Below are 19,644 nucleotides of genomic sequence, written 5' to 3'. Positions count from 1 at the left end.
TTTACGAAGGTCATATTCATCGGTAACTTAAGCTGGCCCGACACCCGTCTCATTTCGATAGTCAAAAACTAATCAATAATCCTATTGTTGAAGTGGATAATAAGCTTCTACCTTAGATGGCTATAGAACTTTTAATAATAGCTCTGGTCTTTGTTTGCTTATACATGTATTGCTAAATCCTGTTCAAGTGGTGGGTTACCAGGCATTGTATTTTGTACAGGTATGCATAACCAACAATTAACAATGAGAGAACTTTCTTAAACCTCGTTGACTTGGGGATGATTTGAAATGACCGCCAATTATGACTGTTTGATATTTATTGCCAACAATGTGGAAAAAAGAGACACATGTAAAAACGTAAAAAGGTATAATTTTGTTGAAGGGGCAAAGTTTAACAAACCATAACCCCGCTTCTGGATATCGTTTGAAGTCAAATGATATACCATTTTTAACATGTTTAAGTTTATGATATTTATTTTTTAAACACGAAATAAAACAAAATTGACCGGGGGAGGAATTTACGGCTCATTCGCCGTGGACGGTCACATTTTGTCATTTTGTGTGTTATGCGGCTTCATGGCTGTTTGAATGTTGTGTTTTTTGAAAACTCGCTGTAACCTTTCCGACACACCTTGCACGCATGGAATTACTACCATGCCGTTGCTCTTTTCCGCGTTCTTATCCTTTTGTTTCTTTTTCGTTTTGGTCTTGTCTGTCATTTGCTGTTTAACTTTGTCGATCGCCCATGGTAGTAATTCCATAATAGCAATATCCTTGGATATCATTGACCGGTTTTTTAACGGAGACAAAATAAGCGACTCAAAATAAATACAAAGTAAAGTATGGCGCATTCAGGAAGTTGCTATTGTTTATTTCAACAAGCTTGAAGAAGCTTTACATCAGTTATTATATTTATTTGAGGCTTTCAGAAAATCCGTTAAGAAGCATGTTTATTTATTTATTCATATCTTAAAACGTGATAGTTTTGTATCCAATGATACTGTTCAAATTATACTGGTAATTTCCAGTTGGTTTTATATGTCTTGTACATGTATTAGCCATTCCATTTATTGATAATGGTTTACTTGATTATACGCACAGAGAAATTAGATATTATAATAATTTTAGGGTTTTAGAAAATCCGTTAATAAACATGTTTTAACAAAATTATGTGTGTCAATATTATTTATACCGTATATACTGGTATTTAACTATACTCTTAATAATTTCCATTTGTTTGTATATATTGTACATGTATTAGCCACTCGTTGTATTATTTATGAATTACTTGATTATATAGTCATCACAACATTTTGTATTATTGATAATAATATGCTTAGGTAATGGTTTCCAAGTAGTGTTATAATGTATTTTTTATACCAATATCGTAAAAATTCGCCTAATGTCGCATATGAGCTCCCTTAATATAACTGGAAATTACTCACCAGCTCAAAGTGCCCTTCCGTAAAAAGTTCCAAACGCAAATGACGAGCACGAATCCTAGACTCAAGTATGGAGTTTCAGAGGAGGGTACTCTTTATTTTTACGTGATTTACCCTATAAGGCAAAGGAGCCCATGTGAAAATTAGGCGAACCTTTACTGTATATTATTTAATTTAAGGCTAGTTAATTCGCGTTTTACTAAGCTTTACTCAACAGTTACTGTGTTACTTGAAGATATAATTTATTCTGTTAAAGGCAACTTTATCAAGAAGAGTAGCAAAGAGCAGTGCATATCTTACAGTATTCTATAACTAAGTCACACCAATAACTATCATTTATGTTAAAAAATACGAGTGTGGTCAGCATGTGTTTACCCCTTGTATGGATTATTTTGATGAGATTTGTTTATGATCATGGAAAGACTGTACTACAGGGTGTCCCAAAAAAAAGAGGCCCCTCATTGCGCCACCTTTTTCTCCTATTTCTGAAAAGTTGATCAAATATATTTTGGTATGTAAAGAAACCTTGAGTCTTTAGCTATAATAAACCAAAACAATTATATCAATCGGCTCAAAACTTTTGAAGATATGCTCTTTTAAAGAAATGTACCCGTTTTTCACTCTGTCCACGGAGAGGGTTTGGCTACTTCAAAGATTGAAAAAGAGTACACATACCATGCATGAATATCAAACATTTTTCAATGATAACTTTATAAAATAACTTTGTTTATGGAATGGGCTTTACCGGTGGGTTGGGCAATGGATTTTGTTAATAGTGTCATTAATCTGTGGGTAAAATGGATGCCGAATGGGACTTCTTTTGTTTTACTTGCAATTGCTTATTTTTTCTTGGTTATTTATGCCTTTTTGTTTTATTATGTTTCTTACTTTCTTACGTTGTTGTTTCTTGCTTTCTTTTTTTTAATATTTACAACATAAGTCATTTCTCTTTTTAGGATAAAAGGTAGCCCTAAAAGGCTGTTTGGTTTGTATTTGGTTCTTCTGAAGTGAGTTTACTATGCTGCTCTGCCCTCTACCTGGTTGCCTCCTTGGCGAATACAGGTTTGCCCTGGTCCTCATTGCATCTATTGCGTTGCGTACGTGTGCGCCGGATACTTGCGAATGCATTCAGTAATACGTTTGCGAAGATCTTGGATTTCCACAAAGGAAAAAAATCAAGTGTTAAGGTCTGGTGATCGTGCAGGCCACTCCACAACATGAGCCATCCCAACCACTCTGTTTACTATCCGTGGACAGAGTGAAAAACGGGTAATTTTATTCAAAAGGACATATCTTCAAAAGTTGTGAGTTGATTGAAATAATTGTTTTGGTTTATTAAAGCTAATGATTAAAGGTTTCTTTACATACCAAAATATATTTAATCAACTTTTCAGAAATAGGAGAAATAGAGGGCGCAATGAGGGGCCTCTTTTTTTTGGGACACCCTGTAACTGATATCGTACTTCATGACGTAACTGCGTTAGAATTATATCAGTAGGCCACATACACTTCAGGAAAATGTGGGGAATGAACCGGGGATCTAAACATACTGAAATGAGTTATTGTTATATATTCAGATTTTCTCGGAAATTAAAGTATGAAGAGTGCTACCGTTTGTAACATGTGCATTACCATTTTGTAATATTTTGTCCCTTTTTTAATGACATTTTGTAATTCGTATACATTTTCAGGGTTCATATCAATTTGTAAGCGCTCTTTAGCAAAACCATAGTTCATTGAACTAAAACACCTCAATATCCCGACATTTACATACTTGGGTGAAAGGTAGTTTTTGGCGGGAAAAGGTCATACAGAGATCAAATTTCAAAATTGCTCCAATCGCTGTAATCTATACCAAATTATTCATCTAGAAAAAGTATAGTTTGCTATATCTGCTATGTACTGTTCTTGGGTAATAAGCCAAAAGATCAAAGGTCAAGTGTTGGGCTACGCAGAGGTCAGAAACCAAAAAATTGTCTGATTTTAACCAAACTGGTCTAAAATTGTTCGTCTTGCAAATATAATTCATTTAAACAATATTTGCACTGTTTAGGATGTTCAGGACTGTCTTAAACTTTGTGAAAATAATCCTCGATGTAAGGGAAACTTGCAATAATTAAAGCTCAGTTCATCCGAGGTCAAAGGTCGACTAGGGTTTACATGTTAAAGTTTGTCCAATTGGACTTACACTTGGTAAAAATACTCCTATATCATGTTTATCATTTATCTTTATCATGCATACTCAAACTAAGGATAAAAGTTATCTAGATGTCAATTCTTTAAACTTAAAAACAGGGTAACACTTAGTGATAATAAACTGGATTATTTGCCGTATATACATGGTAATACATGCATTAGGCGAGGTGCTATAAAATCTACAGGCATTCTGGTATATAAACCAAAATAACAAGCATTTGTAACAAAATAAAGCATAATGTGACCGTCCGCCATAAATTGGATGTAATGTCACTTGTTGAGATATTAACAGGCGAATGCTCTTCAATTTAAAAGTAAGCTTTACAATGATATATTGTAGCATGCTTGTTTGTAAGGTAGTAAGAGTCAGCAAACATTTTGAAAATATTTATACAAATAAGGCCTTATCTTTTGAGCAGTTTTGATAATTTATCTTTTCTCTATCAACAAAAAACATTTTTCCTAATATAACTACCATTTACACATCATAAAACATAAAATGGTTTAAAATGTTGATAACTTGCATCTTTTAACCATTTTAGACCAAATTATGCCCAAAAAATAGCCCAAAAATGTCAATAAACTTTTTAAATATAGTCCAAATTAACCCGGATTTCATTTTATTATAAATTATGTAGAAACACGGCAGTGTATTTAAAACTGCATGAAAATGCCACATCAACACTGCAAATGTTCCCGAACACATGACGCTTCTCAGACGCGTCCGAGGTGTTCATGATTGTCTCTTTAGAACACTAAGTGTATTTGAAAATATGATAAGCCTTGCACACTAGTGTTCTTTTAGTATAATGTAGAACACACAGTATTGATCAGACGTGTCACAAGTGTTCTGAATGATTATATTGAATACTGGTCTTCAAAAATGGAACGCATGAGCAGATAGAGGCGTTAGAGAGCTTCGACGTGTCAGCGAGAAATACACGGTGCTCCTTTGATGGAGCGATATAAGTAACAATAGCAACAACAATGGCGATGCAACGTGGAAACGCTCCCGGGAAACGCTATTCCAAACTGTCTTTTTCAAGACAAATTCGAAGGATTTAGGGAAGAATTAAATTCAGGGCAACTTTGGGAGCGACTCGGAGCCTGTATATCTGTTGACAGTGATGAACAAGCATCGGAGAGACACAAGAGGGTGAGATGGCCGAGCGATTAATGCGTTGCGCTGTCGGTCGCGCCGGGAGATACGATCGGCGAGGGTTCGAGTCTTGGGCTTGCCTTAGGTGAAAACTCTCTGATTTCATCGGAATTCTTCGGAACACCGCCATTATCTTGTTTATACTACCATGCATTTGTTTATTGTCGAGTAATGAGATTTTGAAAATGTATAAATAAAGGTTGAACACCAGCATTCTGAAAATCAAGGTTTGAACACGTGTCATGTGTTAAAAAACCGTTACATTTCTTTCATGTGTCCGAGGTGTTCATAGATAGTAATTTTGAACACCAGAGTTTAAAGGATTAGAACATGTTACACTAGTGTTCTGAGGTAATAACACCTGTGTTCTCTATATTAACACTAGTGTTCTCTAAATAAGTTGAACACGTGTCATGTGTTAAAAAACCGTTACATTAATGAACGCGTTCCATGTGTTCTGGCCAATTTACAGTGAATGTACTCATACAATTCAAAAATGTAAATCAAGATATTTTTTTCATCATTTTGGCTATGAGCTCATCAATTGTTCATGAACTAATTTGCATACAATTTACATAATTAATTATTAAACTTGTTCTAAAAGCTTAAAGTCCAAGCTTGCTAATGGTATATACCACTCAGGTTTTTACACAACCGATAACACTGAAACGCAGTAGTTAATATGACACCTCCACGCCGCTCAAATATAGGCCTACCACTTTTGTGGGGTAATAGAATAGGGTTAATGGCATATCTCAAAACAAGCTCTACCGACATTAGGCCCTACAGCCGATTCGTGGTGGATGGGCACAAATAGTACAAAACACAAGCTTAAATAATACCATTACACAGTGTAATTATTAGGTGACCAATATTTAAAAGCACAAGACAAGAACACCAAGGATATCCTTTATCAAAACAGTCGTTTATTTCTATTTCAGAAAAAAAAGAAGGAAAAAACAGAAAAGATCGAGCCACACCAAAGGTGAAACTCTTCCCTCAGTGTAGCCTGACCGGCAAGGAAAAGTTTGACATTTGCCATGAAGTTAGAATAGCAACTGGCGGAATTTACATAACCCGGAAATGAATTCCCCTGTTTAAATAGTGAATAGAAATGTTTTGTCATACTGATCCTGGAACACAATTGTTTTGGCTATACCTGGTGTTTGTTGTAATTGTGCTTTAACTACACTTGTCCTTATTTTGCACTTTCTCGTCCCAACAGGAATCAGATGATGGTTAGGTTCCGTAAAGCATTTTTTTTGCAGATGTATTTGCGTAGCTTATCACAAGTTTCATCAAACCAATTGCCGGTATCCCATACATCGACACAATCCGCCTCCTCACGTGTGTTCTTATGATCATTGGGCTGGGATGGATGCCATTTGGTAAAGTTTACCTTAAAAAATAGTAAGAGTTATCTGCTATAACTTACAAGTTATGCGCGTATGCGTTTTAATCGTTCCTCGTCAATTTGTAGTACTTCTCCATCGAGGATGTCAATCAAGTACCTTAATCCACCTATGCACTAAAAATTTAGTCGTGATTAGTGCTATTTCTCGGTACATGTTTATCAATTTCTCTTTTTTTTTTATGATAACGTCTTTCAAATATTGCTATCATCATCATCGTCATCATCACCCTGCATTTAAAACGTACTCACGCATCCGCCTCAAAAGTATAAAGTGAATGTGTGAGACAAACCTTGTACTCAAGGCAGTTTTGGTCCTATACTCATAGACAATTCGCAAGTGATGAAGGGGAAAGATAATCGAGAAAAGAGAGGTAGAGACAGAACAAGATGACGTAGAAATAAAGGAGAAGACTCATAATGACCCCGTTCGCAACGCTGTTGTAAATTCACCATCTTGGTTTGTCATGCATGGATACCAAAGTATTGTACCTTCCGGCATTTAGCTGCAAAGCCCGAAATCGAAAGATACTCTGTGTGTCTTTAAGCTTGGGCGTCAAAAACTAATTACAAAGGTTTGATGGAGAAGCACTTTGCTCGCGTTGTTGACAAAGACGCATTAGAGTTAGACGTAGAACGTGACAGACACGCACTTCAAAACTCGAAATTTAACGAGTGTATGGCAAAATAAAACAGAGGTACACTAGTTTGCACTCCATGAGCAACGCGAAACAACACGGCAGAATCTTAAGAGATAGGTAGATAAAAGAAGAAAATATTGATGTATTATGTTATTTGGCAATTTCTTGGTGTTTGCGTTGTGAGTAGTCATCAATTAAATCAAATGATTATTAAAATTCCCATCATATCATACCGTAAAACCCCGTCTACAAGCATATATAGTGTTTTTTATGAAAGCTAAATTAATTCGAAGCAAGCGTAAATATACCAAATACAATAGATTGGTCTTAAAATAATACTTGTTTGTATATGCTTGGATCCGTAATTTATTTGCTCAAACTCCATAATGGCGCCTGGATAAATGTAGCTTTCATCAGAAGTACTCTATATGCTTGTAGACGGGGTTTTACGGTATTATGTTTATACCTGACTGCTGTTGTCCTTCCATACAAACGTGCCCTCGATTAATCGATCTGTTAATCCTATCCAGAAATGCCATGAATTTTCCATGATATCTGCAATAACGAATTGATAGACAGTATTATTTAAATACTTACCCTATATCATCATTAGAATCATCATCACCAACAACATCAACAAGATCATTATTGTCATCATCATCATCATCATCATCATCATCATTATCCAAGTCATTCTCTAGCTAAATTGTACATATGTTACAAATCGTGAACACTTAAGTTTGTTTATATGATACATTTTAAGGCATGCGCAATAGAAAGATTAAACTGTAAATATATTACATTTTAAGAAAAATCCGACTTCTGCGCATTTCACTGAAGTGATGATGATGCTTATTTTGTATATTTAGCACGGCAGTAATTAGCGCCCTCTGTGTTACATTAATGTTGCTGTTGCCCAATTTTCTACATTAAGGTTACTGTTGGTCAATGTTACATTAAGGTTAGGGTTAGGGATAGTGGATTAGGGTTAGGATTAGTGGGTTAGGGTTAGTGGGTTAGGGTTAGGGTTAGGGTTATGGTTAGTGTTGGGGGGTTAGGGTTAGGGTTAGGGTTAGGATTAGGGTTAGGGTTAGGGTTAGGGTTAGGGTTAGGGTTAGGGTTAGGGATTAGGGTTAGGGTTAGGGTTAGGAGGTTAGGGTTAGGGTTAGGGGGTTAGGGTTAGTGGGTCAGGGTTAGGATTAGGCTTAGGATTAGGGTTAGGGTTAGGGTTAGGGTTAGGGTTAGGGTTAGGGGTTGGGGTTAGGGTTAGGGTTAGGTTTAGGTTTAGGTTTAGGGTTAGGGTTAGGGTCCCAGTATCAACAAAAACATCAATACAGCAGGGCCGGTATGCCCGAAGGTTAGGGTTAGGACTAGTGTAACCTTAAGGGTGACGGGCTGTCTCTACTTTCGATAACAAAATGAGATTCTGCTATGTATATCCATACTTAGAGACAGCCCGTCACCCATTTCACACTTTCTATTTTTTTAAATTTTTACCCCATAATTTCCCTCATTCTTCAGGCCCTGCCCTCTATCGGTGGCTAATTTACAGTTTAAGCTTGTTTGCTATTGTATTGGGAGCATCATTGTTTCTTTATAGGCCTGCGGCGCAACCTTGAACAATATTGTCTTTGAGCTAACGCCCCGTAGCCACCCCCAGCCGGCCCATACCTCATTTCAGTTTTTAAATTCTGCTTTTTACATTTTATAGTGTCACTTATTAACTCAAATATTAACTCTTTTAAAAAGTACTTACTAAAGTGAATTTTGGTCAACAGAGGGCGCTATTTACTGCCGTATAATTTGATGATGATGATGATGATGATGATGAACCTTGACTACTGCGCATCCATTCTTGCGCATGGTCTAATTTGTATCATATATACATTTTAACTGCTTTGACCATTTGTATCATATGTACAAAATAAGAATGAGAATGGGTTGCATTATCATTATCATTATCATCATCATCATCATCATCATCATCATCATCATCATCATCATCATCATCATCATCATCATCATTATTATTATCATTATCATCATCATCGTCATCATCGTCTTCATTGTCATATCTTACCCATGATAAATTTCTGTTCTCCATGGTTGTGGATACTTGCCAAATGAGCACCTTCATCCTGACACATAATTTCTGCATCACTGAATGATTTATTTGAATTGCTGGGTTTGTAGCAATAATAGCCAAAAAGATTCCAACTATCGTCACAAGTAGCTTATATTTAGATCAAATTAAAACAATAACGCATTATAATGTGTAATGTAATGATTATAATAATCTCGCAACAAGGGAATTGCCTATATATTTGTGTATCCAATAAAAAGGCGGCCGAAGCAGGGTGCGGTTGATACGCCCTCCCTCTACATTTTGTCAAAGGGAGACGTTACGGTTAACAGATGAATCAATCAAGGGCGCCTTTGCATGGAAGGACAACACCCAGTTGATAATTCAACATACATCTTTCATTTGCTTGGTTCAAGAATAACATTCATCAGCGCATTATTAGAAACACCAAGAATGCTGTCGTTCTGAATCTAAAGTTTTACGAAAACAATAAATGTCCCTTTGTAGAAATTTTTAAACAAATGTTGTAATAACCTACTGGTATAACTATATTATTTTGTTCGTGTTACCTTCATATGGTTCCACCGTAGCGTGAATAACACATCTGTGCTTTCTAATAGCTTGATTCATTGTGTAGGTGGCATTAACCTCTAAAGAAAGATTATGCACCAAAGAACTCCATCGAACACGGGTACCACTAGTACCATCGTAGTTACATCGCAAAAAGCCATAATCTGCGGCCCATCCAATCATATCTCCAGCTTGAACTTCAATACGAGAAATTTCAGGAACATCGTAGCTGAATGGCTCGTGAATCTGATCTTCTGGGATGTCAATAGTATTGATACCGACGACTTTAAAAGAATCTTCGGAAACATGCCTCCATATTATGGCTATATAAAATATAGTAGGATAATATTTAATCAAGATGCATCACTTTTTTAATAGTAACACTTAAAAAATAACTTGTAAGTAAAAAAAGAACGTCACAAAAAATTGAGAAAACATTTAGGCCTACTCAATATTGAGTTAATTTTTGATACAATTGAGTACACCTTATAAAGTTGAGTAATAATATTGACTCAATCTTTTGAGCTTTTTTAAATGTATGTCAAAATTACTTGTTGTTATTCATGTTATCAATCGTAAGGAGCAAATACAAACTGTTTTGTAAACGTTCTGATATGTGGCGAACAAAATTAGAAAAATGATGGTCTATATTTCACATGGATTGGAAACGTAACCTTCATTTGAAGGAGAAATGGTGGGGATAAGGTTGTCAATCCAGGAGGGTCGCTAGACAAATCGGATTTGGGGGTGTACAACATGTTTTGCCGAAGGAAGAATCTAAAAAGGGGGGTGTATTAGAAACGGTTACTAGGTAACAAATTTACACTTGCAACGGGCTTTTTAAGTCTATATACTACATTTTAGACTACCCCGTAGTCCACTTGCCCATTCTGCATTATACTCTGGGTATTTTATTTGAGCTTAAAACTCTGATTTAATTAATGTGTGCACAATTGATAGATTTTCACATCTGATCTTTTTAGTCAACCTACACCCTCTGTTTGTTAGATCCCCAAGTGTACTGGAATTTCGCGATTAATAAACTTGCAGATTTTAAAATCAGAATTGTTCAGTGAAGTGCCAATACAATTATGACATTATGATAATTTATGTTGCATTCAATAATATAAGCCTACGTACACTTTACTTTTACTGTCACTAATATAATTATATAAACTTTTTCATAACAATTTTATACTAGTATATATTTTGATGTAATAAATATCAGTATAATTTCGAGTTCAACTGAATGCTTTCATCACGATTAACATGCTTTTATTTATCAAAAATAGACTATGGCATAGTCTAACTACATTTAGAAAGGTGCTATGTCAAAGAACATGAGAACTATCAGTAGGCATGTTATGATACAATACAGGGTGTCCCAGAAAACAATACGGGGTGAATCAATTTGGACGTAAGTCGAGAAATAAACATCAGAATCCAATCATCTAAAAATCAGTTAATTTTACTGGAATCTGTTGATTGATTGCGAAGCAATGAGCGATTACATAACGCATGCGTCAATTCACTTCATTCCAAGTTTGAAAGAAAGATCATTCAACACAATGCGTACTAGTGGTGCACTGTCAATGGGCGGGCTTCATAATTTGTTCTGTGAAATCCTTTTCGTTCTTTTTCATTATTTTTCTTGCAAAACATTTCATTAGGTTTCTCTCAAATTTGAAAACCATTTGCATGTAAGATGATGCTCGGTACTTGTAAATATCTCGTTAATATTGATATCAATGTTGCATAAAGAATTAGGCCTATTGCATAAATTTCGTGGAGAGGGTGGCGCAATGGTTTTGGTACTTGCCTTTAATGCATGAGGTCCCGGGTTCGATTCCCGGCGGTGGCGATTTGCTGGGATATTGACTTGGAAAAAAAAGTCTGAAATTAATTGGCAACTTCTGTAGATTAAATTCAGACTTCCGTCAGTCAGTCCTGTGTACAGAGAGCCATACCTGTACATGTATCTCACAGCCAGTTTCGAAAAGAGTAGGGTGTTACCCCTGACTGTTCCCAACCCGTCCCGGTGTTCAAATGGACCCCGATGGAAATAAGCTTCAATAGAGGCTTTCTTGGGTTAACCAGGGTTGTCAAAACCCGAACAAATCTAATCTAATCTAATCTAATCTAATCTAATCTAATCTATAAAGTATTCCAGGTGTAATTGTAAATTGTAAAAATTGTAATACAAAGTTTAAATCTTTTAAAACTTCAATATTAGGGAGTGTTCAGAAATACTTTGGTGGGGGGGCTGGTAAAAAGGGAGGGGGGCCAAAAAAGTTTTGGACCTTAAAAGAGGGGGGACAAAAAAGTTTTAGGTGGTAGGAAAGGGGGGCCAAAAAAGTTTTCCTCTTCAAAACCCAAAATTTTCGCGCGCTTCGCGCGCATTAACACCCTCTATATCACTTTTAATACGGGCAAGTTGGGGTTTTCAGTGCTTTTGTTTGAAAAAATGATGGTACTTAGTGTACACATATCTATTAATTAATATAACATTAAAGATGATCAGCAACATCTGGCACTTTTTATCATAGAATGTTGTATCTCTTCAAAGTAGGCTACCGTACCAATCTGATCAAAATACAACTAAATCACGAAAATATTGCAAATAAATTGGATTTCTTTGCACGTAAACTGCACACTTCAGTTTACTATTTCTCATTGCAAAATTATTTTGTACACATAGGCCCATGGATAGATTTACCATAGGGCAGAGTGGGTACAGGCCCAGGTACAACGGTCTTTGGGGGCTAAAACTGATACCTGTGTACATTTGCGTGACCAAATTAATCTCATATTTGACCATTTTAGCTTTTTACATAAATTAGTTCAAATTTTAACAATATTTGACCATTCAAGCTTCAATATGGCCAAATTTTTGGCGCAGTTCGCGCGCATTTGTACTATCATAATAGCCACGGATCAAAATTATGCTGATGTGCCTATGAACCTCCAAATAAATCATCTATTTCATTTATCCCTGTAAAATCTGATAAACACCCTGATTTGGGACAAATCTAAAAGTATAAAATGAAAATTTCCTTGTGCTTGTATTTCATGTGCAATTGTCCCATGCACCGGGAATGTTTCAAACATTTGCCTCCCTCAATGACATGTGACCCAGATACCATACCACTGGAAACAAGACTATTAAGTATGTTTGTTATACGATAATGGGGGGGGGGAGGGTCAATAAAGTTTCTGTCAAAAGAGGGGGTCAAAAAGTTTAGCGGTCCATCGAGGGGGGTCAAAAAGTTTTCGAGCGAAAAATTTGAGGAAGACCAGCCCCCCACCACCAAAGTATTTCTGAACACTCCCTTAATGTTGCATGGTATCAAAAACCACACGTAAAACTGTGAGCACTTGATCATTGTCATTTTTGCTCTTTGGAAAGTTAAAATATAACATAGTTGTCTGAAGAATTAAAGCTGGAAAGCTTCCAATTGCAGAAATCAAAGTTTTCTCGGACAAACTGTTATTCATCTTCAGTTAAAGCATGAATAATATAACACCGTCGGATTATAAAATATATAATGTGAACTCAATTTATTGAGACACACAATCTTTAGGAAGCGGTGAGCGAGTATGAAAAAGCGACTGTTGATCAAACTTTGAAAGAACTCCATTATTGCGCGCATATGTAATCGTTAATTTCTTCGGAACCAGAAGAAAATATGTGAAATAGGTCTGCAGGCATCTTCTGTGCTGCTTGTTAAGGAAAATACGTTGCTTAGCAACCGTTGCTATGCTATATATAGTTTACATTGACAATGTTTAGAATATTGTGTTGAACATTATGTACAAAGCTCCATGCTTTTATAACAATCAGAACAATTTTTCACCCCTCGCCTACACTATTAAATGATGCGGACTACAGATCTTTACGTATTGATCAGAAACGAAATTGATATAACTATACCTATAAGATTTGCAGCTGCTCTTGGGTAGAAATTCCACTCAGTAATTCTCCCATTACAAGAGATGTATTTTTCGGGTAACACATGAATATCAGTATGAACATATCCAGCAGCATCCCACCCTAACGAACAAGAGCCTTCTGTAATGACAAAATCACATTTTCTGCATTTCTAGCTTAGTGAGCACGCAGCAAACACAACAATGTTTTTAAGGTTAAATGCAATTGATTTTCAAGGCTTGATTCCAGAGGGGCGTAAGTTAATAATGGAAACAGCCATGCAGAAAAGAATAAACTCACGCGTACAATAGTGTATCAATCTGAACTAGGGCCACGGACAAGCCGCGGCTCGTAAGTCATCCCATATGTAGCAGGGATAGGGAGGGACGACCATGATAGGACCATATGGGCTGATGGGGGGGGGGGTTGATTGTGGGCAGCCGTTTTCGGCAATTTTCCTTTGGATTTTCTAAATTTTCAATTTTTAAAATTATCCTGGATGATATCTGTCGTGAAATAAATCAATGCTTCTATAGGCTATAATAGGCCTAGTATGCCTATTTATACCCTGATTATGCAATATATAGGCCTACCATAATAACTACAAAAACAATAACAAAACTAACAACAAATATTTTGTTAATCTAATTTGTAAAAATATATTCATAGGCCGCGCCTATTTAGACTATAGTTTAGCCTAAAAATTCCTGAATTACATAATGAAAAAAAAACGGGCAAAAACTATCAATCGCTGCAGTCGAAAAAACGAACAAGAAAAAAAAAAAAAAGTGAGAGAAAAAAAAATGGAATGGACCACATAGGGACTCGAACACGTACCAAAGTTTTCCAGCTCAAAATATGAATATATTTTTACAAATTAGATTAACAAAATATTTGTTGTTGGTTTTGTTATTGTTGTTGTAGTTATTATTGTAGGCCTATTATATAGTCAAACGTGAGTCCAGCGCGCTAACCGATTGAGCCACTGGGGGACATATGAAATTGATTGATCTCAGGTTTCAGCCCTAGTCCTCATTGAATCAATTGCGTTGCGTACCAACCTTGTGCGCCGGATACTTGTAAATATAGCAGTAATACGTCTGCAAAGAACTTGGATTTTACCGCAAATGAAGAAATCAAGTGGTGTGAGGTCTGGTGATCTTGCAGGCCACTCCACAGCATGACCCATCCCAACCACTCTGTTTGCTATCCGTGGACAGAGTGAAAAACGGGTAGTTGTCTTTAAAAGGGCATATCTTCAAAAGTTGTGAGCCGATTGAAATAATTGTTTTGGTTTATTAAAGCTAACAATTAAAGGTTTTTTTGTATATTCAAATTGCTCTAGACAATTTCGGCGCGGTAATTTTGAATATCGCGTGTTGAGAGATGGTTGTTTTTATTCGTTTTTATGGTTAATATGACTTTGTTTTAAATAAAACCATGTGGCGCTTGATAATTATTTTTCTAACATATAAGACATAATGTTGTGATTCCCGGACACTTCCTTTAGTTTAAGGTTGGGAAATTTAATCTTACCTCCAAAGCATTCCACAGTGGTGTTTATAGCATATGTGTAATCTTTATCATATCCATTGAGTACATATGAATTATTCACCGCTAAAGAAGAAACATCTCTCACATGTTTCCGTCGAACATGGCCACCGCCTGGCAAATAACCACGTGCTAAAACACCATCAGTAGAGGCCCATCCAAATTTATCTCCAACTTGCACTTCAATTCGTAAATTTTCGGGGATGGAGTAAACCATTGGTTGGTTGATCTGATTTGTTGTGATGTTGATAACATTGATACCGACGATTTTAAATGAATCATCAAAACGCCTCCATATTATGCCTGTGAAAAACATGACAAGTATGATAAGCTCAATCAGAGTATATGTTTTTGTCGTGTGATACAAATACTCGGATGTCATCACGAATATAAGGATAGTCGATGATATCCCATCCAGTCGAACAATATTCCTCTATTAATTAAATAATTATACTGATACTGAATTCGACTCAAAACGATTATTTTTTTCATTATATTATTTTATTAACGACATACAGTGTTAGTAATTGTGCCGACTTTGTTCTCGAGTTCAATAGAATTCATTGGTAACATGATTTTAACAAACAGACGAATAACTATTCGTCAATATGCAAAGATCACGGCTAAGTATAACACATATGATAACATCATTTTTAATCACGTATTCCGTCAACTATGCTCAACTGGGATACCGCTGGCTATATCTATAATCGATAAGGGATTGTCTATTAAATTATATAAATTTATGCATTGTAACTTGACATTATAATATAGCAAATATATAATAGAACACTTATTTCCAAAAATCCCGGGAAAGGTTACAGTCACCCTCTCCTTTGAGAAATTCGTTGACACGGGGGACATGGGGGTAAAGTGAATAAAAGGGGTGGTGGGGATCAGATATCTTTGCGTAAAATTGAGGCAAAAAGTGTGTTTTACGTAATTGTAGGTTTTAAGGCTGACAATGTGTTAGACTGGCCCCCAGTCTCGGTTCGGTTCCATCTCTGGATAATGTAACAATAAATAATTACGTAATGCCCTATGAAAAAAAATGCCAACTCCCCCCTTATTTTCTTCAATGCCAAAAACCCATTCCTCTTCATCCACAAATCGACGCCACTAATTACACCCACCACAGTCAACCATGCAGCAATATAGAAATATACTCGTATTATAAGTGAACGCGAAAGTCCATTGAGCGCTGATTCCGAGACTGGTTCAATCTGTTAGAGATCTCACTTCCAAATATTCGTTCAACGAAGCACGGTGATTCCGATGTCAATTACGAAAGCCCCGCCCCAGTTTCAATTCAAATATGGTAGCACAAAGCTATGCCGCGGGATGTGACGCAAGATCGGATGGGACACTTGTCAACAACTGAGAGGTATTGAGCTCAAGTGGCACGCGTCTGATAGACCCATGGTACGCGCAACCACTCGACTCGGACTTAGGCCTATTGTCTATATTGCGTACATTATCGCGTGCGGTTTGCAAATGTTTGCACATTATTTAGCTAGGGAAGCCTTTTCAAATATCCCCGCGCTGCCAAGCTGCGTTGATTGGTCGGATACAATATCGTTGTTTAGTCGCTTACACAAACGTTAATGTAGTGAAAACATGGACGTGGTATATAGAAAGATTGCGTGACTCCAAATCCGTAAAGTGAACTTCCAGCAGTTTGTGGGAGCTGGAAGTCAAATTGCCTACAGACTGGGAGGGTCCGTGTATTGGGTTGATTTTTAATGCTATGTAATCTACATTACCAGTCGTTCTCCACGGACCCGAGGGAGGGTCTAACAATGTGTATGCACCCTAACCACCACCACCACCACCATCATCCCCCCCCGCTCCTCCACCTGTAGTGCTGACACTGTTTGTTACAAACGAAGGTTGTGGATTACGCATATCTTATACTGTTTTCAAAGAAGAATATTTACCTCTTGTATTGACTGCAAAGTCACATGAACCATTATTCCCACTGATGTCCTGTGCGATACACCTGACATTTGTTCTTCCGAAATGAAATTCAGATCCTGACGGCGGAGAGCAGTCTACATTCGTCACCTCGCCAGAGTTATCAGTAGCATTTGGAATTTGATAAGTAGTAATGGCCGTGGCTTTTCCAGGGCTTGGCACAATTCGTTGGTCTGCAGGACATTGCGTAAACAAAGGTGGTTCCTTGTCTGGATATTAAGACAATAATAAAACAAAACTAGATATGCTGCAGTCTTATAAGACCAGTAAGTCCGGCCGTTACCTTCAAATGACCTGTGATGACCTTGAAATGACTGTGGACACAATTGTCAAATTCGGCACTAAGTTTAATACAACAATTTATTTAATAGAATACTTTCATCTTTGGTTGCTTTGAAATAATCTGCATCATATTTTGAATTATATCAATATCACGAATATTAATTTTCATTGAAATTGGACAAACTGGGGATTTTACCCCATTTGACCTTTGGCTAATCCCCGGGCCAATCACAGGTGACCTTGAAACACCGAAGTAGAAAAGGATAGAGCGCCCTGCTCCCCGAAAAGATGAGTCGTCTGCTTAAAATTGCTTGTTGCCAGTTCGTTGTAAATCAAACCCTTAATTACCCACTATGTAAAGATAGACGAAGTTGAACAAATTATGTATTTAAACGCATTAAATTTCCTAGTGCATTCTCATTTGATGTAAATATTGCTCAATTAAAGGAATTCACATACATCCTCTAAATCTAGTATATAAGTAGATGATCGGGCAACGGGACGAATGAACTAAATTTAGGAGTGTGCTTATCTTTATTTACAACAGTACATGTATTATGCTAAAACAGTATTCATTTAAATTTATTTATCTATACATGCTTAAGGGGGTACTACACCCATTGATTTTTTTTTTTTTTTTTTTTCATTTTGTGAAGAAATTACAAAAAAAATTGGACAAAGTGGTATGCAAAATGAAGGGGCAAATCTTCTCGTTTTATTGGTGGCATCGGTATCAATGTAGCTTACATGCTTTTGAAGATAGAAGCCAAAAGGAGGTACATCACTGATGATTTAAATTCACTTCATTTTGGAAAGCTTACTATCAACGGATTTCGTTAAAATTTTGGATATGTGTTGCTAACACATTAGGGAAATAATGTTGATATGTAAAATGTGAATAAGTGGTCCCTGATTTCTTTTATGACTTCATGAACTTGGTGCTCCACAACTATCAAAAAACGAACCGGTTAAAATGCTTCTATTTTCAATGTCGAGCTATATTTTGTATTTTGAACTTGCAACACTATGTCACTGAAACTTAATTAAGCCATAGGTAACAGTTTACCACAACCACACTACAGCAATGTTGAAAAAGATTGTATTTTTTGTCACCTATATCACCATATTAGGTAGTTTTCCGTAAGCTTCATTTTTGTGATTTTGGTAACTATTTTATATTTGTTTGCCCAATCCAACTCAACTAGGCAATCTAAATTGTACTCACCATTTACATCCCAAGGTATTTTAGTATATCCACCTCACACATTTCCATTATATATCCAGTAACAGACAAAATATCAAAATTGATGCCTCATTATGACATGTATGATATCACAGACTATCACATGTATTCAAAATTGATGCCTGAATTTGACCTGAACCAATTGACCTATAACCTGACCTTTGATGACCGTATAGCCTTTTTTAATCTCTTTTCCCAACAACATATTATAGATGATACATACATGGTGTAATATTAAATTGTCTATGTGGAAGAGATTATTAAGGCCTATTTAATTTATTCAGTGTTATAATCAGTGAGTGTATTTCTATAGATAGTATAACAAAGGATTTAATGTATTCTATTCATGTATTCTACTTGGACATGTTCAATAGAATAAATTATGGTTTGTTATGAAACACACATCTCAGTTACCAGGATACAGTAAACAAAAAAATAAATAGGGCTAAAATGATTTTCTAAAATGGTTTAAAACCACTTTGTATGTAGAGATATTTTATAAGTTCAGGACATGAGATGATGAACATATATATATACTTTATAAATTTGCAACAAAAAAAAGAAGATGGGTACTGATGAAAATCAGGGTATTAAATCGCCTTAAGTACATTAATATGTAGGTTTTGTTCTGATTCCGTCCGCCATACCCTTTGAAAATTAATTTACTTTTAGTTATAAATGTCAATATTAAAGATTGGACTCAGATAGATATGCCATGGGTGCGAACACACAACATAATAGTGACTACAGATGTGATTGTTTCTAAAGTCTTGCTTATGCATTTGGCCTTGGTCCGGTGTTTGGAATTTCCATGGACCCAAGGAAAAACGTATGTCCTTACGGACTGACCCGACAAACAGACAAAAAACCTAGGAAAAAATAAATAAGAAGTATCGGCGATGATGTTTATCAGCGATATGCGGTTTTTGTGTGTGGCTGTTAGAGGTGTATGTATATACGTATGCGAATGTTTGTAATGATGCATTATGTGGACTAGTGTTGTATATTTTATGCGTTAGTCTATGGATTATCATGAAATCAATATTGGTTACCATGTATAGTTGATAATCATGTTATTGTGTTATATTTTTGTCACATTGTATCCTGTCATATGTTTTACACCGACTTGGATTCGATTTATTTGTAAAACAATTGCGCTTTACA

General features: G+C 36.1%; 1 protein-coding gene across 1 annotated transcript; it reads right to left on the bottom strand.

Annotated features, from left to right (window-relative positions):
- Nucleotides 1-4,125: 4,125 nt before the first annotated feature.
- On the bottom strand, nucleotides 4,126-15,267 carry LOC140136978 (macrophage mannose receptor 1-like). Its single transcript, XM_072158643.1, has 6 exons — nucleotides 14,967-15,267; nucleotides 13,434-13,571; nucleotides 9,502-9,825; nucleotides 8,930-9,082; nucleotides 7,316-7,404; nucleotides 4,126-6,196 (listed from the first exon to the last, which is right to left on the bottom strand). The coding sequence occupies exons 1-6, from the start codon at nucleotides 15,196-15,198 to the stop codon at nucleotides 6,026-6,028; spliced, it is 1,107 nt and encodes a 368-aa protein (XP_072014744.1). The 5' UTR covers nucleotides 15,199-15,267; the 3' UTR covers nucleotides 4,126-6,025.
- Nucleotides 15,268-19,644: the final 4,377 nt, after the last annotated feature.

This window comes from Amphiura filiformis, chromosome 2, assembly GCF_039555335.1.
Source record: "Amphiura filiformis chromosome 2, Afil_fr2py, whole genome shotgun sequence".
Taxonomy (NCBI): Eukaryota; Metazoa; Echinodermata; class Ophiuroidea; order Amphilepidida; family Amphiuridae; genus Amphiura; species Amphiura filiformis.
The sequence above is the reverse complement of the archived record's forward strand: the minus strand, read 5'-3'. Positions and strand labels throughout refer to the sequence as shown.

What these genes read in the sequence shown, in the direction of transcription:
- LOC140136978 (XM_072158643.1), bottom strand. Translation starts at nt 15,198, where the DNA reads ATGGTTTACTCCATCCCCGAAAATTTACGAATTGAAGTGCAAGTTGGA. An exon ending in AGCAGCTGCAAATCTTATAG is followed by an intron (nt 9,826 to 13,433) that starts GTATAGTTATAT and finishes TATTTTATATAG; the next exon opens with CCATAATATGGAGGCATGTT. An exon ending in AGAACAGAAATTTATCATGG is followed by an intron (nt 7,405 to 8,929) that starts GTAAGATATGAC and finishes TCGTTATTGCAG; the next exon opens with ATATCATGGAAAATTCATGG.